Source organism: Prionailurus bengalensis, chromosome C1 (genome assembly GCF_016509475.1).
Source record: "Prionailurus bengalensis isolate Pbe53 chromosome C1, Fcat_Pben_1.1_paternal_pri, whole genome shotgun sequence".
Taxonomy (NCBI): domain Eukaryota; kingdom Metazoa; phylum Chordata; class Mammalia; order Carnivora; family Felidae; genus Prionailurus; species Prionailurus bengalensis.
In genome coordinates, this window is record NC_057345.1 from 150,125,228 (window position 1) to 150,147,102 (window position 21,875).

The window sequence follows — 21,875 nt, forward strand, 5'->3', positions numbered from 1 at the left end:
TAAAGCTTTGATCCTGTATCTGTAACTATAAAAACATCCATAAACATCTATTTAGATTTCATTCTCTGATCACAAATCAATAATACTAGGTGTGAAAATTTTTTCGAAGTATATTGTTCCTATATTTTTTGTATGCTTGAAACATATCACACACTTAGAAAAATAAGAAAAGTAAGCTTATCCCAGGAGTTACAAATTTTATAAAAACACATACACACATGTTGCACAATAAACACGGAACTAAAACTGAAATAAAATAATTATAGGAAAGAATAATATCACCAGGGATATGTGTAAAACTTTTTTACAGAGGCAAATGTGTATAATTATTAAGTGTTTTATTTGAGAGTAGTTGACACACAAAGGTACATTAGTTTCAGGCATACAGCATAGTGATTTAGCTTCCCTATATGTTATACTATGCTCCCCACAAGTGTAGCTACCATCTGTCACTATATAATCCACTTATAATATCATTGACTATAATTCCTATACTGTGCCTTTTATTCCTGTAACTTATTCCCATAACTGGAAGCCTATATCTTCTTCTTCCCTTCACCCCATTTGCCCACCCTCCCACTCTGCTTCCTCTGACAACTATCAGTTTGTTCTCTGAACAAACATTCAGTTTGTTCTCTGTGTTTATAGGTCTGACTATCCTTTTTATTTGTTTATTCATTTGTTTTCATTTTTCACATGAGTGTTTTCCACACAGGAGTGAAATGGTATTTGCCTTTCTCAGTCTGACTTACTTCCCTTAGCATAATACCCTCTATGTCCATTCATGTTGTCACAAATGGCAAGATCTCATCCATTCTTATGGTTGTGTAGTATTTCTGTGTGTGTGTGTGTGTGTGTGTGTGTGTGTGTGTGTGTGTACCACATTTTCCTTATCCATTCATCTATCAATGGATACTTAGGTTGCCTCCATATCTTGGCTATTGTAAATAATGCAGCAATAGATATAGGGGTGCATATATCTTTTTGAATTAGTGTTTTGGTATTTGGGTGAATACCCAATAGTGGAATTCTGCAAATATATATTATTAAATGTATTCTGGTTTTTAAAGGAAAGATGAACTAAGAATTGAATACAGGAGATTAGAAAATGAATAAAAATATAACACCAAGAAAAACAGGATAGAAAATGTAGTAATATTTGTAAATGTATCTTAAGCAATAGGAGTAGAGAGGGGAGAAGAGGGAAGAGGAAGTCATTAACACACCAATTTTGTAAAAATCTGAATAAGAAAAAGTAAAAACACAATCAAGTTAAGATATGGAGATTTAAAAAGATAATAGTATACACAATTTTATTCTAATACATTAGAAAATCTAAATGAGGGGCACCTGGCTGTTTCAGTTGGAAGAGCATGAGACTCTTGATCTTGCGGTTATGAGTTCGAGCCCCATGTGGGATGTAGGGATTACTTAAATACATTTTAAAAACTTAAAAAAAAAATCTAAATGAAGTAGGCAACTTTCTTGAAAACTACAAATTAGCATAATTTTTATAAGGAGAAACAGAAAATCCAAAATGTACCAGTAACTTTGGAGGAAACTGAAAATTAATATTAATAGTTCATTTTAAACACTATGTGTCAGAGAGCTAAAAGCTTTAAATGAATTGTCTATGTAATCCTCACATTGTATTGTAGGTGTAACAGTGTCAGAATTTACAGATGAACAGTTGAGGCTTAAGAAAAATTAAGTGAACTTACAAAGGCACACTAAATGGCTGGATGGAATTCAAATGCAGACAATGTGACTCTGGAGTTTAAGCACTCAACCACTACACCAAATCCTTTTATTATTAAAGAATGATCTCTGAAAAGTAACATCACATGATTTTTTAGGTAATTCCTTCAAACTTTCAGGGAAAGAAAATTCTCCAGGCTGAGTCATAATTTCAAAACATAAAGGCAAAAAGCTACCCAGTTCATCTTACGAAGCTGACGTAATCGGAAAAAAAATCCGACCACATAGCATAAAAAATTAACTCTGTGAACAGAGATGAAAACATTCTCAAATAAAATTCTAATAAATCCAATTCAGTATAGTAGTAAAATAATAATCCATTCTGAGCAACTAGATTTTATGATAAGAAAATGAAAATGGTTTACTATAGCTATACCACAATTTTAGCAGATGCTGGAAATAAGCTTCAGAAAATTCCGTACTTATTCTTGAATAGAAGTTCTAAATAAGCTAGTTGTAGAATGATAAAACTTAAACAAAGAGTAGGCATCATATATAACAATGAGAGACTTCAGACAGTCCAGAAAATACAGAGCAAGTCTAGGTTGGTGGTTATTACTTCTGGTAGTACTACAGTTCTGGAACTCCAGCCATATGTGGTGAAGCATGGACAGGTATTTGAAGATTATGATTATCTGATTAGGAAACCCCCCAAAAAATCTAGCGAAAAACTCTGAGAAGTAATAAGAGGCTTTTAGGAAGATGGATGCCTGTGAAATACATATATAAATATACCCAAATAATAGCTTTCTGCCTGTCAGTGAGAAAATCAAGAAAAAACCTGCCATTCTCAGAGGCAATGAGACAGAATTACAAAAACTTCACTGAGGGCTCTGAAGGAAGACTTGAGTAAATGGAGAGATATAGTACACCATATTTTTAAATTGAAAGGTTAATAAAAAGATGTTAATTCTCCCTAAAATATTGTCAAATTCTCATCAGAACTATTTTAATTTAATTAGTTTAGTTGGAAATTTACTAAATAATATAGTTTGCAAGAATGGACAAGAATAGCTAAAACTATTGTTTAAAGGTATACATAAAGGATAACTATTCTTATTATTATTTTTTAAATATGGCAAAATTATAGTATTTAGATCAGCGTTATAGCTATGTAAGAGCATATCACATACACACACATTTAATATATAATAAAGGAGGCATCCTATATTGTCTTTAACAAATGGAAGTATATTTAATAAACGATGTTAGACAGGACTAGGGAAATGCCTTAAGTATTCACTGACAACATGCACAATATACCATGGCTGTACCATGCTGTCAGGAAAAAAAAGGCAAAGAAAATATAAACATATATTTCACTAACATTTACATGATGAGCTTTGTAATCTAATAGAAATGGAGGAAAAAAAGGAGATAAACAGATTTGAATATACACACATGCAAAAAATCAAAACTTATTTCTAGAATATTTTTGGTATTCAGAGTTTAAAAATGTACTGGAATATTTTTAGTAAACACAGGTAATACAGAGTTAGCATGTTTAATATTTAGTTATAATATCATAAGAAACACATGAAGGCAAGAAAGAAAAAAGAAATATATGAAGGCTTTGATAAATATTGGCAAAACATAACATTTATACTTGATGAAATTCAAATTACTACTGAACTTATAGAACTTACTATATACAATTTATTAGATATCAGAGAAATATAAACAAAAATATGACATATTTAAATTACCAAATTAGCAAGAATTTTTAAAAGATAATGCCCCTTGCACCTGTTGGGATGAACACTGGATGTTGTATGGAAACCAACTTGACAATAAATTTAATATTAAAAAAAAAAAAAAAAAGACAATGTCTCTTACAAGCAACGTAGTAAAGTACCTAAGAACACTGGTTCTGTGGAATCTTGGACCTAGATTTAAATGTGAGTCTGACACATTTAAATGTGCATGGCTGCACAATTGGGGGTAAGTTACAGGATTCCTTCTGTTTTTACATTTCTAAGATAGAGGTGGGGTAATAGTCTTTTTCACATCTGTCATGCAGATTAAATGAAATAATGTATATGATGCATTAGCAAAGTACCTGACACATATTAGATGCTCAACAAATGTTAGAAATTGTTAATATGCTGCTATGGATAAAATGGCAATCATAATATATTGCTAATAAGAATATAAACTCATAAACCTTTCTGGAAAGCATTTGGTGATCAGGGCTTTATAACTACTTACATCTTTTGATCTGGCTATATGACTTCCAAAATCTATCTTAAGGAGGTAATTTGAAATATAACCAAAGATTATGCACATAAACGTCCACTATAGCACTATTTATGATTGTGCAAAAATGGAAACAACCTAAATATTCTCGCATATCTATCATGAAGTGTTGTGCAACTATTAAAATGCTTATCAAGTATATTTTTTAATGGTATAAGAAACTGTTATATAATACTAAATAAGGAAAGTAGAATACCATAGTATGTATACAGTGGTAAACAGACTGTGATTTTATCTATGTCAGAAAGATAATATATGAAAAAGCCCTAGAAGGAAAAATGCTGAAATACTTATTGTGATTTCCTAGATGTGGGTTCAAATATAGTCTGTGACTCATTTAGTAGGTTGTGACATCAATTCAGTAGATCTTGACTCACATATGTGATAATGAAATAGGACTGGATAGGAGAAGGAGAATAGCTTAGACTAGACTAGACTAGACTAGAATAAAATAAAATAGAAAATATCAGTGGGTATATGCTGTAAGGGTAAGTACTGTTTCTTGAAACATCTGTTTCAATTCAATATTATATTTATATTCATGTACTAAATGGTAATTTAAATGTATTTCTTACTATGGGGTTATGGTTGAAACCTTGAAAGCTACTGGCCTAAGTATAAGTAGAATCAGGTTGACAGTTTTCTTTATTGCATTTACTCTTCTACAACTTTCAGATTTTCTATGATAACCAAGCATTACTTTAATATTTACTTTGTACAGAATTACATATGACTCAGAGTTCCCTTTGCCACCAACATCTACCTTGAGCAAAGTTATACTGCATCAGGAACATCAACTGACTGTTGTCTAGGCATACCTTTGGAATTTGACTTTAAAGTTAATTTCTTAATCTTTGCCATTGTGCAAAGGGTGGTTTATATCCAGCAAATAGGGAAGACAGAAGCAGGGGGCAGCAGAATCATGGTATAAGGTAACTATTGTTAACACAATGCTTTTTTCCCTTCTATAGCTTCTTTGTGTGTAGCTGTTTGGGAAGAATGATCACTAATCACCAATTTTGTACTTTTGGCCCCAGGAGACAGCCCCCAAATCCCAAAATGTTAATAAAACATTTTTATTTGCTTCTATTTGCATCTCACTCCTTGATGGCTTATTGTGGTTGTAAAATAAGTGTCATGGAGTCTGAAGCTACTGTGAAAAACAGGGGCATCTGCCTGAATGCTGGGGAGCTCCTGTTCTTCTTGTGACAGTTTTACTGACGTATTACTCATAGGTGATATAATTTACCCATTTAAAGCACACATTCTATAGTTCTTAGTATATTCAACTATGTAACCATCACCCCCAGTCAATTTTTAGAACATTTTTACCACTCCAAGAAGAAATGCCATGCCCTTTGGGCATCACCCCCAATCTTTCCTTTCTCCTTAGCCTCTGGCAAACACTAATCTACATTTTATCTTTAACGATGTGCCTGCTCTGCACATTTCATATAAGTGGACTCATAAAATAGACCTTTATTCTTTTTTTATATGCTTATTTATTTATATTGAGAGAGAGACAGAGAGAGAGAGTGTGCGCACATGGGGAAGGGACAGAGAAAGAGAGAGAGAGAGAGAGAGAGAGAGAGAGAGAATCCAAAGCAGGATCTACACTGTCAGCATGGCGCCCAATGCAGGGCTTGAACTCATGAACCGTGAGATCATACATGACCTGAGCCAAAGTTGGACACTTAACCACCTGAGCCACTCAGGTGTCCCAACAGACCCTTGTTATTATCTTAATCTAGTAATTTATGGAATACTTGGGTATGTCACAAACCTATATAGATTTCTGATTCAAAAAAACTTACATTTGTTGGTATTTTCAGCCTCCAACCAGACAGCAATGGGTGGAAGTTACTGTATGTCAGCTCCCTGTTGTCTGTCCACTTGTTTATCCTTTCATAGGCAGTCCAGCGCAAACCAATCCATAATGTAGCCTCCATATCCGGAAGCAAGGATGTAATAAAATCTGTCAGAAAGAGATTTTTTTTAAAAGCATTTGACTTATTCAAATTAAAGATATATTAAAAATGTTAATGAATATCTCTTGCTTATCTACAAAGATAGTCTTTTACCTATTCTGTAAAATAAGTTTATTTATTTATTTTGAGAGAGAAAGAGAGACAGAATGAGCAAGGGAGGGGCAGACAGGGAGAGGGAGAGAGAGAGAATCCCAAGCAGGCTCTGCAATGTCATTGAGGAACCCGATGTGGGGCTTGAACTCACAAACTGCGAGTTCACAACCTGAGGCAAAACCAAGAGTCAAGTGCTTAACTGACTGAGCCACCCAGGTGCCCCTAATAAGATTTTTTAATATGCTAATTCCCCACGGCCTCCCCAAACAATCTCGGCTCCCCAGATCATAATAAAACATGTTTTCAGAACAATTCTGCTACCTTGTTCTCTCTGGCTCAACACTGAAGGAAGGGTGCCACCATAGGTATGACAAGTATCACTTGCTTGAGAAAATGTGAGAGACTTGGGTTTGATTTTTAGAAAACACTGTAAACAAAAAACAGGAAGAATATTCTTATGAAGAATAAGATTCCAGACACAGGAAAGCTCACATAGTAGGTAAACGCTTCATCTTTATTTTTTTTTAAAGAGAGAGAGAATGAGAGAGAGAGAGAGAGAGAGAGAGAGAGAGAGAGCACAAGCCAGGGAGAGGGACAGAGGGAGAGGAGAGAGTGTTAAGCAGGCTCCACGCTCAGTGCAGAGCCTGACGCAGGGCTCAATCCCATGACTCTGGGATCATGACATGAGCTGAAATCAAAGGTCAGAGGCTTAACTGATTGAGCCACCGAGGTGACCCATAAACACCTCATCTTTTAGAGGGCTGCTAATTTTTGGTCTCTGAGAGATGGAAATTTACAAAGTAGTACTATATGAATGCAGATCTCTGCTTTCAATATAAGCAACTAGAGTGGTCTATTAGTCAAACTATTTTTTTTAAACCTCCCATTTATTTATTTATTTATTTATTTATTTATTTATTTATTTGACATTTTATTTATTTTTGAGACAGGGAGAGACAGAGCATGAACAGGGGAGGGTCAGAGAGAGGGAGACACAGAATCTGAAACAGGCTCCAGGCTCTGAGCTGTCAGCACAGAGCCCTACATGGGGCTCAAACTCATGGACCGTGAGATCATGACCCGAGCCAAAGTCGGCCGCTTAACCAACTGAGCCCCCTAGGTGCCCCCAAACCTCCCATTTATTGAGTGCTTCCCATGTGCTAAACAGTTTGCATAATATTATCTCATTTAATTCTCACAACAAATGGGGGGAAACTGAGGCACAGGGCAGTTAAGTAACTTCTCCAATGAGTGAAATAGCCAGACAGTGGTATGGTCAGCATTTAGATTGTGTTCCATCTGACTTCAAAGGCTGCATTCCAAATCATCACCTCCTTATATAAAAACAGGTATTTTAAAACAAATCATCCCTGTTTCTTTTGGCAGAATATTTTAATTCAAAATTACACCAACTATGTAAATTAATTTAGTCCCAGTACCTTGGGGAAAAAAGATTGTACTACTTTTAAAATTAATATCTTAGCTTTAGTACAGAGCTTTCAGTTGTCAGACACATATCTTCCTTTTTCTTTTTGATACTATGATCACATTAGTACGGAGTAGTATGCTCTAAATTGTGTTCCTTGAAACATTCTACAAAATGCTTTCGTTCATCTTCCTTACAGACTGCAGTGGCCAATGAGCTATATAAATCATCATCATCGGGTGGCTTCTAGAAAAGACCTGAGAGAGAACACTCTGAACTTGAGCTTGGACGTTTTATTATGCTAAGGATGGCAGAGCAAAAAGACAAAAGGAGCCATTTTTGAAGATGTCATGGGGCTCTCACACCAACCTCAGCCTGCTTATCATCAAACTTCTCTTATGTAACAGAACAGATAGATGTTTTAACATACTATAGCAATCTCTCTACTTAGCATTTCCAAAGAGATACATATACCAATACAGATTATGAATCTCAAAAGAGGCAGATCTAGAATGCCCCCTTTGGAAGCAAGATCAATGATGAGCATTTTGTTAGCATATGTGTAGTTCCCAAAAAGTAGTTTGGGGAATGCTGGTCTAATTTAATTGACAGATACTGCTTGGATGTTTTCTTTCAGGGGGAAAATTTATCAGCCAGAAACTGTCAGTTTGCTTCATGCTATAGAGAGAGTCTATTTAAAGTATTACAATCCATTGACAGATCAATATCAGCAATTTAAGTTTAGTAGCAACAGAATAGGAACACAGGACTTGGAAAGACCTGTAGGCATGCCTAACTTGAGAGTCAACTTGGTTTCTGAAATGCAGAGGGATCAGGTGAGTTACTGAAATATGCAGAGGCTATCTTAGTGAAGTTATCTGATGGGCTGCCGTTCTGCCACAGGCCATACAACCAGCATGAAAGCAATCATCATTTGTACAATGTAGCAATTCTCTTTTTACCTTATTCTGAAAAGCAATCCAATCCCCAGAGCACTGTATTTTAGCTGCAGAATCTGGACTATATTTTTCTAACGAAGAGACATTATATTTTTCACAGATGAAGGGCAACTTGGTACTACAGTCTGCAGGTTTATTTAAGTCTGAGAAATGAAAAGCAGGATTACTGTAGTGAGAATTTTCTGTTCAGCAAATTTTAAAAACAATCCAGTAGTAAAGAAAATCTCTTCAAATCATTCTTTCCCAAACAGTTACAATATATTCCTTTTCTCCTGTAGCCATTTCTATCTTCTATAATTATCAGTAGGTTATAGTATACCAGTGTTGCCGATAAAAATGCACACATTTGGTATAATGACCTCTGTTACCACAGTTCCTGATGGTGAGAAAATAGGTTGAAAGCGAAGGCTAATGAAGGGGAAAGAGACCTAAACTATATTTAGAATTTGTTACCTGTTTATCTTGGCAAATTTGTTTATAAGCTTATCAGTTATGAAATTGGTAAGTTTATTTCTAAGTAACTGCTTTAGGATAAAGTCAAAATATTCACAGTGAAAAGCACCTTTATCTGCATTTGGAATTTGAGCCATAGTCATTAGCAATAAGCCAAAACAAGATGAAGCAACCAAACATGTAATCAAAAGGAAAACAAGGTTAAGCTAGTAATTGAACCTGAAGTTCACATATTACATAATTAACATTAAAGGATTTGGAATTAATTTACCGCTAAACCAAGTCTTGGCAGACATGTACAAGCATTCCTCCCGAAATGTTATAGGAAAGTGATGCCATAGATATCGTGAGCTGAAAGAAAAGGAGAGATTGCACAGCTCATAACGTAGTTACATGTTCCATTCTGTTTTTTACTGTAATTTTACTTCTAAATTTAATGTTATGCCATTATTTTATACCACTTTTTTCTTAATGTTAATATGCAAAAAGACTTGGTTTCTCTAGTCTACTCAGTTCACAGATTAATGTTCAAAACAAATTGTAAATAGCAATCCCTTTTCTAAAGGGAATTTGGGACTTCTTAAAATGACTTTACAAAGGCAGCATCAATTGTGTCACATACTTAAGAAAGTGACGATCTATGGGCCGTTCACCAGTTCTCACCCACCACTTCTGTTCATCACCAGATATCTGAAAAACAAACCAACCAACCAACAAAATCACCCATCCTTACATGTGTTGACTTTTTTAAGAGAGTTTTGATTTACATACCCTATCTTACCATAACCACAACCACTAAAATTTCCAGACATTCCTTGGTCTCTAAATTATATACACCAGGTCCTTTCACCAAAGAAGTAGATGAAAACTTCTGTATATTCACTATGTGCTATTTTGCATACAGAAAATATGGTCACTGTAATAACAGACATATGTTAATTGGATATAGAGGATATACTACAAGGAATTATACATTTAAAAATATAAAAATTATTTTTCCCACAAAGATATTTTGCAAAGTTAGTTATTAGAAGAAACAGAAACTCAACTATAAAATTAACTTTTACTACAAAATAAAAGAATTAGAGTAATTTATATTATCTATTGATGTTCATCTTATAAATTGACATTTATATTTAATCTTGAATATTTTAAAACATTGTACAGTTCTATTTAACTTTTCTAACATGAAATGATGAATTTGGATGCTGTTAGGCAAATTTTACTTGAAAGGAACATTTAACTTTTGTAGATTTTGGCAAGATTTCTGAAATATGTTTTATTTTTTTTAACATTTATTCATTTTTGAGAGTGAGAGAGATAGAGCATGAGTGGGGGAGGGGCAGAGAGAGAGGGAGACACAGAATCAGAAGCAGGCTTCAGGCTCCGAGCTGTCAGCACAGGGCCCGACGCGAGGCTCGAACTCCTGGACTGTGAGATCACGACCTGAGCGAAGTCGGACGTTCAACCTACTGAGCCACCCAGGCGCCCCAATAAGCTGAAATATTTTTTAGTGGAATAAATAATGAAAATAAGAAAAAAAAATTTAATATATTATCTCAAATTACGTTTGCTATTTTGTTTTTGATGGCTTTTAGTCCTGTCAAAGATGTCAGTGTAGCCAGGGAGCTGTGATTGCTAGCACAATACAGCACAGCTTCTTCATAGTTTAAGTGAGGATCAGCAACAAACCAATATTCACTCCCTTCAATGACAACTGGAGGTCCATGAATTCCAGCACGCTCTAAAGAAGAAGAAGAATATCAGAATTATGTACAAATCAAAATGCAGCCTCTAAACACAAATTAATGTTCAAAACTACTTATAAATAGTAATCCACTTAGATTATTGGGTCTCTCTGGCCAGGGCAGTGCTGTCTCCAAGGCACCAAGGATTGTTGAGTCAGTGAGAGATACAGCCAGCCTTCTGTACTCACAGAGGAGCACAAATCCAGCCTCAAAGTCTCATTCCACATCAGCCAATCACCTTTCCTGCCTGGAGATACTTCACCTCCATTGAAGATGTGATAGAAAAGCTGGCACTTAGGCCATGGCTTAAATAATGAACTAAATACATTATTGAGAAGGTAAAAGCAGCTTTGGCTAAATTTTAGTTTTCTTAACTTACCTGGATTGTACCAGTCTGGTGTTTTTGGAGTAAAGCCTATATAAGAAAGAAAGCAAAAGGCTTAAAATTAGTATCCAATTAGAGATAATGTCAGTAAGTGCCTTTAATCTAACTCAAGAGAACTTGCAGAATTGCTGAGTTTGACCATTTATGGCCAAACCATTACCTTTCATATTATGATTGCTTCAGTTTGAATTTCGTGGGGCCTAAGCTAAACTGCTTTAGTGGCAATCAAAAAAGCAGATCTATTACAATTAACGTATTACTAGCAGTTCTCTACCTTATATCACTAAGTCACAAAGGAAGACTAGACGGATAAGATACAGTTAATAATTAGAAAGTATAAATAAGCAAATGAGTATATCATATACATTACATATGAGCAGTAAGGAATAGGCACCAAGACAATCACTGTAGGATGAGATTATTCAGGAGCTAATTACTTCTCCATCCAATGCAATTTGAGTAATTGTTCCATAAACCTGGGTTGGTTGAGTTCATTGTCTTAGGATATCCTTGTAAACAATTTAGAGTAATCCAGTACTGAACTTTTTAAGAAGCTTTTTTAAGAGACAAAACTGGGAGAAAATCATATATATTTATATAAATATATATATATAAATATTTATATAAATTTATATAAATATAAAAATAATAAAAATCACCCAGAATTCCTAGTTGGAAACAGAGAAAATACAGTACATTACAAAGAATTTTCGTCTTTGAAGTTGAGCGCGTCAGTTTCCAAATGCCCTCAGACCCTTCACTGCTGTGGGACTTTGGATTAGCTGTTTAACTCCCTGAGCCTCAACTCTCTACTCTATAAATAAAAAAACAAGATTCTGCTACCATACTCACAAAGACTGTGAAAATCAGCTTAAGACCACGCCTTCAAAAGTACCCAGACAGTTGCCGGGCAGAGTAGCTTCCCCAGAATGCTTGTTGCCTTCTTCTCCCCCACTTCTTTCTTTCTTTTTTTTTAAGTAGGCTTCACTCCCAGCTCAGAGCCCAACACAGGGCTTGAACTCATGACCCTGAGATCAAGAGTTGGTCATATGTCATGCCGTTCCAAGGCAAAGACATAATTTGATGAATCTTATAAATTACAGAGAAAATAGCTATTCTTAATTTCGTTGTTGTATCTGGGCATAATGGACAGATGACCCTACTTAAAGGACTGTCTATGTATCTAACATCTTTGGTTTCTCTCTGTGAGTCGTTCTCTGCATACTGGGTAATTTCTATCAACAATGGGTCAAATCAGTTAAAAATATACATAGTTTCTTGTTTGTAATCTCATCAAAAATTTCTGTTCATTTGTGTCTTGGGGTAAGCTATGTCTAACCTTGAAATTTCTTTAAATTAGTGAGAAAAGCAGAATGCAATTTTTTTTTTCTTCACAAGATTACGTATGTATGTGCAAGTTATCAAGAAGTATAATATACTACTTGTTGTGTTTGGGTAGTGGCATTATAGATGATTTTACTAAAGACATTTTTATGAGTCTTATTTTTGATACTATTTGCTCAATTTAAAGAAAAGAATATTTTAAAATTATGTATATCTATAGCGGCTATGGCTATTTAAAATTTCTAGGTTGTCAAAGTATCCCTTTTAGAGAAGGGGGGACTAATTAGAAACAATTGGATCGGGTAATAAAAAAGGCAAATACTCTGGTTTCTCTTCAGATCTTATAAATCTTTTACCTTTTTAAAAAAGGCAGGAGAGGGGCGCCTGGGTGGTGCAGTCGGTTAAGCGTCCGACTTCAGCCAGGTCATGATTTCCCGGTCCGTGAGTTCGAGCCCCGCATCAGGCTCTGGGCTGATGGCTCGGAGCCTGAGCCTGTTTCCGATTCTGTGTCTCCCTCTCTCTCTGCCCCTCCCCTGTTCATGCTCTGTCTCTCTCTGTCCCAAAAATAAATAAAAAACGTTGAAAAAAAGTTTAAAAAAAAAAAAAAAAAACAGGAGCAAAGGGCACCCAGGTGGCTCAGTTACTTAAGTGCCGAGCTCTTGATTTTGGTTCAGGTCATGATCTTGAAGTTCCTGCATTTGAGCCCTGCATGGGGCTCTGCACTGACAGGGTGGAGCCTGCGTGGGATTCTCTCTCTCCCCTTCTCTCTCTGCCCCTCTCTGGCTTGTGCTTGTGTGCTCACTCACTCTCTCGCTCAAAATAAATAAATAAACATTTAAAAAAGGACAGGGGCACCTGGGTGGCTCAGTCAGTTAAGCATCTGACTTTGGCTCAGGTCACGGTTTCATGGTTTGTGAGTTTGAGCCCCACATTGGGCTCCATGCTGACAGTGAAGAGCCTGCTTGGGATTCTCTCTCTCCCTCTGTGTCTCTGCCCCTCCCCAACCCACACTTTCTCTCTCAAAATAAAAAAATAAATTAATTAAAAAAAAATAGGTAGGATAACTTCTTTATGGAAAAAAAAAAAGGCAGGAACTAGAGCAAAGGTATGATGATTTAGGCTACTGAGGTTTATAAACTGCTTTAACAAAACCAGAAAAATACAGATTGATACAGAAATATCCAGTTGAGCAGACTTTAGCTGCTCTACTAACTGAGAAAACATACAGCTAGGTGAATGTGACACATTATAACTTAGAATTTAGGGGCTATCAAAGGGAAGTTTCCCTAACATTTAAACTTCTGGATCAAACAATCACTAATTTCTTCAGACAATTGTGAATAGACTAAGGAAGTTCTTTAGTTTTTAAATTTATTTCTACATGGGGAGAGCAGGGGTACAGTTATTCAGAAGATTTATTTAGTTAGTTAATTGATTTATGTTTGCTAAGCTTGTTAATTCCCTTCTTTTTTATTTAAAATAAAAAAATATATAAAAAAGACAAAAAGACAACTACATGCTCTTCATAATATTTCCTGTACTTACTGGTTTGTAGTTTCTCTAGTTATGCTGGTGTGAACTCTTGGGTTTGCCCCACTGCTCAGATAGGAGGCACAGGGGTGGGGTAGTAGATACCAGTGAGGACACAGTTTGGAGGGAGCAATGACACTGTCTGTGGCACGTTAGCAAATACTAAAGATTAATGGGAAGATCACCACTCCTGCTTCAAACCAGAGACTTATCCAAATTAGTCATATATGTTAGTTACTTCTCTGCTTGTTTAAAGGGTATCCAAATTGGCTTCCCTTTGTTCCTTTGCAGGTTTAATCAAATAATCAGGAATACCTCAGGTATAATTTCTCTATTGGAAAAACCCTGTCAACACACACAGAGTTCCCTCTTTTATTAATGGCCTGCCATTAATTGCTTTTGTGAAAGAGACTTTGCAGTTACTGTACTGGATATCATGTCTGAAGCTCTTTTAAAGGCAATATGGTGGCCTTCTTTGGGAAAAAGAACAATGTTCTAATAGATAGTTGCATGAAGGGACACTCTGGGTTCTTTGAGAGCTTAGTAGAGGATCTACCTTTAGTTCCAATGATTTACATTCAGTTCAGAAATTTCCTTTAGAGCTTTCTGTGCATTTACCACTACTTAATTTAATATACCCAATAAAACTACTTAAAATTATTTTAAAATTATTGAAAAACAATTTGAGTGTTAAAAATCTTAATACTTTCCTTAATATTCTTTAACATTTTCCTAGTAACAAGCTAAATAAAAAGGTATCTCTTTATTCCCCTTTCTCTCCTTTTTGTCACCATAGCCTCTACTATCAAGCTAACTGGTCTCCTAGATTTGAACTTGAATTCCATAAACTATTGGCAATATGGGAGTTCAGTGCAGATTGCTTCCACATGTTACAGAGACCTGCCAAATTTTGATTTCTTGATTCTTGCCTCGTTCTTCCCAAGTTTATCTTCATTTTGCATCAAAATAAAAATTGAAATGATTCCCTCCACTATATATCTTCTTTTAGTTGAATTAATCTTTCATTTCCAAATCTAATCTCTCTAAATTCAACTTAAATTTTATTTTATATACACATTCTTTCATGATCAAAGAGGAAGGTACCATCTAATCTCAATAAGCCAACCTTGTAGTCAGGGTAGGAGTCTAGCAGGATGGAGCTTAATGTATTAACTGTGTCTTTATAGGCTTTTTAAAATTATGATTATAGACTAAAATGCTCTCTTAGGCACTTTAGGCTCAGCATTTACAATGTTCACATGAGAAGATTGTGAAAAGGAATAACTATCACTTACCTTTTGGAATCTGGCATACCCATTCAAGTTTTGTATCACAAGCAAAAGGTCGTAAGTAAATAAATTCTCTGTCATCATAGAAATACCAGCTTCTTCGCCCTGGCCTGTGAATGACCTAAAGGAGGAAGAGAATTGCAGACTATTCTGAAGTCAATGCAGCTTTATAAAACACTAAACTTTAGGCCCTATAGCGTTTAATCTATTTTAGCTCTAGCACCTAAGATATTTGTTTAATGAATGAACACAGTGTTTAAATGGTTAACAGCCTAATCAAGAACCTTCAAAGGGGCTGATAAAGGAAATAAGGTCATGTTTATGATAAGGTCATGTTTATGTCCAAAATATAAATTATTGCTTTTTTTTTTCTGTTCTTGTTGATACGAAATTGTAGGTTGCACCTTTAAATTTGAGAAAGGTCAAGCTAGAAAAAGATGCTTATTTCCGTGGCTTCCAAATAGCAGACTGTGATGAAAGCAGATCTGTGAAATGTGACATTAGAGGCTGACATCAAGGGCCTAGGTTCCTGCTGTGGTGTTGCTCTGCACTGCCAGGATGTGAGCTTCTTCTATGTGATCCAAGATTGCTCTCTATAAACCCCAGCCAGCAAGCAGAGAAGAAAGGAAAGGAGAGGGCATGACCTGGGAGGAACCGCCACCATTCTTTGGACTGCTCTCTCTTATGATCAAGATTCTGGTGGGTACTGTGGCAGGTTAGGTGAGATTCTCCTTCCAGAACACTGCCCTGGCTGGCCTTGTTCCTGACACAGGTAGCATCAGTGTCTCTTTTATTTAGTTCTTTGGTAGATTTTTGACTCTTTTCACACATAGGGATTCTACTTACATAGAACATAGTTTATTGCATCAGTGTTCTGGAAACTTTATAACCTTCTCTGAAGTTTTCATCTTCTATGTGTTAAACAGAATTCTATAAAAATGACATGATACTATATAGTTTATTACTAGAACAGGTGCTTAGAAAATAGTGTTTTCCAATGACCTTTTCAGTTCTTTTCTCAACCTTCCTGCAGCACTTCTGGGCAATCACCTTCTTGAATCTCTTTCTTGGGCGTGCATAGCAAAGATATCATTTATAGGTCTCCTACTTCCTCTTCTTACATTCTGTGTGTTGATGATTCCCCTAAATCCACTTTTGGCCCTTTATACTTTTTTAATATACATTTTTCCTTCAACTCCAGTCTCTTAACTTCAACTTACTATAGAATATTTCTTACTACTAGCTTGAATTAAAAATATCTAAACTAAAATGTAGTATTTTCTCCATAAGCCAGTATCCTTTCTGACTGTTTCTATAAATGCCTAGTCATATAGTAGTGTGGACCCAGACACGGGGGGTTAAATTTCGGTTCTATAATCATGTATACTTACTCAGAACTCAAATTTCTCAGAACTCATAAGGTGAATATGGTAATAGTATCTACCTCACAAGGTCATGTAAGCATTAAATGAAATAATAAGTGTGACATGCCTAGCACTGTGCCTGGCTCATGAGTCCACAAGTATTAGCTGCTGCCACCATCATCACTATCACCACTGTCAATCATCTAGTCCAATGCTTGGACTGTCATTAGTGGAATCAATAAGTGAATGAATTTTGCAAAGGAAGATACCTAACTGGTCTTTTATTGCCTTCTGATCCTATCTGCTGCATCTTGAAATCTGACTTGATATGAATCTTCTTCGCCCTCCTTGGTTTCTTGTCAAAAATCCTTAATAATGCTGTTGCTTACCATCAATCTAATTTCTCAACTTTTTTTTCTTTTTTCTTTTTTTTTTTTTTGGTTTATTTATTTTGAGAGAGAGATAGAGAGAGGGTGAGTGGGCTCAAGTACAGGGAGAGGGCAGAGAGAGAGAGAGAGAGAGAGAGAGAGAGAGAGAGAGAGAGAGAATCCCAAGCAGGCTCCACACTGTCAATGAAGAGCCCATTGTGGGGCTTGATCTCACAAACTGTGAGATCATGACCTGAGCCAAAATCAAGAGTCAGAGGCTCAACCGACTGAGCCACCCAGGCGCCACCCCCCTCAACTTTGTTTTCAACCACGGCACCAAAGAAACCTTCTTGATCTGTATTCTGTTCTCACTGCCTTAGCCTCTCCCTTCAACTCTCTTGTGATTTTATGCCACCTCCTCATGTCATCCCCCATTGGAAAGGCTTACCCTATCCTACCTGTGCAACAGTTCAAGTCCCACCTCCTTCTGGAAATAGGCCATAGGAATCACTTCTTCTGAGTTTCATTAGTGCTCCTCAGCTCATTCACTTGGAGCCTATTACTGTACAGTAATAAAAGCCATCTTTCCTGAATATGAATTTTATCTTCTCAAATGAAGTGTAAGTTAGGTAGCTTGGTTCTTACCTTCCACTGCACCCAATATCATGCTCCACACACAAAAGGCACTCTGTGGATCTGTTGCCTGACTGAACACAATGTCAAATTTATTTTTTAAATATGCAGATTTTCCAGCATTGTACCGACCTTGACAGCAGCACAGTCTCTGATATCATAATCCTGCTGAAACTCATTTTCCATGATGATAGTAGACACCTTAAAGAACAAGAGAGGCTTGAGAACTTAAGACTGATGTATATATATTTGCAATTTAGATGTAATTTAGGAAGCTTTAATAACTCAAACACATTCACATGCCATGGAAGGAAAACTTTTCATCTCTCTCTTTTTTTTTTAATATCAGGATGTTAAATCATCAGATGACTTAGAAAATATCATACTGTTGTCAGTTTCCCAACGAAGGAAGCTATAGTTACAGAAGTGGAGGTTAGTGGTGTATTAAGTTTGCATCTGGGATCACAGAGAATCAGGAGTTTACAAAAGACCTTTTTTTTTTTGGCATCTGTTGAAATGCTAGTTATTCAGTTAACTAATTTTAGACATGCACCCATTTAAAAATGAAAGTCAAGGGATTTTATGTTTGGAAAGAATATACAATGAATTGACACAATGGTAATGTGGAGTCAATATTCAATACATTTGAGAATAATTTGCTCCTATAAATGTTACCTAAAACTTCTCTTTAAGATAATATAAACATTTGAAATAGTATTTAAGGTCTTTTTAAGGTTTCCCCAAACAAATTATTTCCCCCAATAAAGACATATTCTTTTTTACGTAACTCTAGTAAAACTCTTTTACATAACTCTTATGTAACTCTAATAAAAATAGAAGCTTCTCATTGTGAAAAAAGGACATAAAAAACAGCACAAAGAAAAAGAAAAAAACTTTACTATCCAAAGATGACCGCTATATCTATATATCCATATTTTTTTGGACTATAGAGAAACTAAATTATTTTTTTAATTTTAATTCTAATTTTTTTAAGTTTATTTATTTTGAGAGAGAGAGAAAAAAGTATGAGTGGGGGAAGGGCAGAGTGAGCGGTGGGGAGAGAGAATCCCAAGCAGACTCTGAGCTATTAGTGCAGAGCCTTCAAGCGGGGCTGGCTCTCACGAACCATGAGATCATGACCTGATCCTAAATCAAGAGCCAGGGTGCTTAACTGACTGAGCCACCCAGGTGCCTTTATACGGTTATTTTTTAAAATAAAAATGAGATTAGTAACTTTTCCCCTCCCTTCTTATATGTGAACAGATTTCCATTTCAACAAAGATACTTCTTCATAACTTTAACACTTGTATGGTCTATGGGTGTATTATTTATCAATTCACTTGATATTGAAACAAATAATCCCTTTATATTAACCCAAACGAGAAAGTTTAAACTTACTGGTGTATGATCACTCCACTCCCAGGATCCTTGTAAATCTGGGCTCCTTTTATTCAAACCTATCCACAGCCAACGCTGGTCACTATGTAAAAAGAAAGTATTAAAAAACAATGTGAGCACAGATTTGGCAAAAATATTTAGTATTCACATGTCTAAAATGCTTAAGACATAGGGGCACCTGGGTGGCTCAGTCGGCTGAGCGTCTGACTTTGGCTCAGGTCATGATCTCACGGTCTGTGAGTTCAAGCCCCGCATCAGGCTCTGTGCTGACAGCTCAGGGCCTGGAGCCTGCTTTGGATTCTATGTCTCCCTCTCTCTCTGCCCCTCCCCCGCTCATGCTCTCTGTGTCAAAAATAAATACACATTAAAAAATTAAAAATAAAATAAATAAATAAAATGCTTAAGACATAGAAGTTTGTCTTGTCACTAACTGAAAAGCACCATTTTAAGCTCTATAAAGACATCTTTTGAAATGAAACCGAACCCTAAATATGGGAAAAGTACCATACTTCTTAAAACTAAATTTTAAGTTATGTTCTTCATATGAAAGGTAAAAACTTTCCATTTTGAACTTCAGAGGAAAAAAAAATGCATGATAATCTAAAACTTTTACTGGAGAGCTTCAATATTAGATAATGTTTTCAGATACAGTCAAAGATAGCAATAGCATTTGCTTAAAGTGTTTATAACACATTTAGATATCTTTTTTTTTAATGTAGTACAAATCATTTGGCTAAATTTAAATAAAAAAAAATTTATTCCCACTGCCCATTAAGTTTAGAGTAAACAAGTATAAATATCTTTTTTTTCAAAGATTAAAAAAATGTTTATTTATATTTGAGAGAGGAGAGAGACAGAGACAGAGAGAGAGAAAGAGAGAGCATGAGCAGGGGAAGTGCAGAGAAATAGGGAGTCACAGAATCTGAAGCAGGCTCCAGGCTCTAAGCTGTCAGCATTGAGCCTGACATAGGACTCAAACTCATGAGTTGTGATATCATGACCTGAGCCGAAGTTGGATGCTTAACTGACTGAGCCACCCAGGTGCCCCTTTTTTTCAAAGATTTTATTTTTAAGTAATCTCAACACCCAATGTGGGGCTCAAAGTTACAACCCTGAGATCAAGAGTTGCATGCTCTACCAACTGAGCTAGCCAGGTGCCCCCTGCTTTTTTTAAAGATCAAGCATAAGTATCTTCTAAGTGCCAAACTTCATGGGTTATACCCATGAATATACCAGAGCAATATAATTAAAGTCATTTAAATGGTTATATTTAACACTCATTACTATTATACTTCTATGTACAAGGCATTGAGCTAGGTGCCATGGTGACACAGAGAAGTACAAGACCTAGTATCTATCCTCAAATGGCATAGAAACTAGTCAGGAGGATGATATATACATGAACAAAGAAAATAATGGCCATTTAGAAAGATACCAAGTGACGTAAAATTTGTATAAATTTTAAGCATTAAGAAAGTTCAGAAAAAGAGGGTCACTGTGGACCGCAGCAAGTCACAGTACATTTTGTGAGGTCAGTAGAACAAGAGATAGTCTTCAAAGGATGGCTAACATTTCTTTTGAGTCATAATCTGAGTGTTTAGCACATACGAATATTACAACTGACTGAGAAGAGAAAGGAAAGACATTCCAAGTAAGGATATATACAATAATACATAGAAGCAGGGACATACATTGTAAATATCCTTTTCCTCAATTAAACCTATTCTCTGGCTAGGAAGATATTGGCAATATAAATAGAAGTGATAGAACCATAAAAACATTTTCTTCACCTCTCACCCCACTTGAAAATATTATCTAAGGTATGTTACACTTTTTAGGCCTTAATAAATAGACTATTATCTAAACATATAATTTTTTTTGGTGATGTTGGTTACTTTCCTTATAATTTAACCTTCTAACTGCATGTAGTATATATGATCAGTACATATGAGTGTATGTTATATGTGCATAATAATACATATAAATGTTAGATACATATAACACATATTAGAGAACAGATAGGATCCAAATCTAAAATTACTTCTTACTCTCAAGCTCAATAGAATGTATGGAATATATGGAATGTATAGCTAAAAAGTATAAGTCTGCAATTCAAAGAATTTGCTAGTGAATCAAGTCTAGAGCAAACTATTTTATTTATTTTTATTTTTTTAATATGAAATTTATTGTCAAATTGGTTTCCATACAACACCTAGTGTAGAGCAAACTATTTTACAAGTAATTTCTCACTTTTTAATAAACTAATTGCTTTTCTTTACCTCTTTCCTCTATTCAATATTCCCTCATACTTTTTATTTTTTTAAATTTAAATCCAGGTTAGTTAACATACAGTGTAATAATGATACCAGGAATAGAATTTAGTGATTCATCACTTACATATAACACCCAGTGCTCATCCCAACAAGTGCCCTCCTTAATGCCCATTACCCATTTAGCCCATACTCCCACCCAACACCCCTCTAGCAATCCTCAGTTTGTTCTCTACATTTAAGAGTCTCTTGTGTTTTGTTTCCCTCCCTGTTTTTATGTTGGTTTTGTTTCCCTTCCCTTATGTTCATCTGTTTTGTATCTTAAATTCCATATATGAGTGAAATCATATGATACGTGTCATTGTTTGACTTATTTCGCTTAGCGTCATATATTCTAGTTCCATCTACATTGTTGCAAATGGCAAGATTTCATTCTTTTTGATTGTACAGTAGTATTCCATTGTATATATAGACCACATCTTCTTTATCTATTCATCAGTTGATGGACATTCCGGCTCTTTCCATACTTTGGCTATTATTAATAGTGCTGCTATAAACATTGGGGTGCATGTGCCCCTTCTAATCAGCATTTTTGTATCCTTTGGATAAACAC

At 35.4% G+C, this 21,875-nt stretch overlaps 1 protein-coding gene and 1 long non-coding RNA gene across 3 annotated transcripts in view; one reads left to right on the forward strand and one right to left on the reverse strand.

Moving 5' to 3' along the window:
• The window catches only part of LOC122481371 (lymphocyte antigen 75), a 132,199-nt gene that overhangs the window by 61,619 nt on the left and 48,705 nt on the right, over positions 1 to 21,875 (reverse strand). For both annotated transcript variants that reach the window (XM_043576863.1, XM_043576862.1), the window contains exons 14-23: positions 18,993 to 19,074; positions 17,727 to 17,795; positions 15,236 to 15,350; positions 11,061 to 11,096; positions 10,502 to 10,677; positions 9,556 to 9,623; positions 9,205 to 9,284; positions 8,484 to 8,623; positions 6,417 to 6,522; positions 5,829 to 5,989 (exon numbers count right to left, since the gene is read on the reverse strand). In XM_043576863.1, coding sequence (XP_043432798.1) covers positions 5,829 to 5,989; positions 6,417 to 6,522; positions 8,484 to 8,623; positions 9,205 to 9,284; positions 9,556 to 9,623; positions 10,502 to 10,677; positions 11,061 to 11,096; positions 15,236 to 15,350; positions 17,727 to 17,795; positions 18,993 to 19,074 — 1,033 coding nt within the window. The remainder of the gene's footprint in view (positions 1 to 5,828; positions 5,990 to 6,416; positions 6,523 to 8,483; positions 8,624 to 9,204; positions 9,285 to 9,555; positions 9,624 to 10,501; positions 10,678 to 11,060; positions 11,097 to 15,235; positions 15,351 to 17,726; positions 17,796 to 18,992; positions 19,075 to 21,875) is intronic.
• Positions 1,181 to 8,238, forward strand: LOC122481372. The gene is made up of 2 exons (XR_006296838.1): positions 1,181 to 2,372; positions 7,721 to 8,238. It is a non-coding gene; the product is annotated as an uncharacterized LOC122481372 (long non-coding RNA).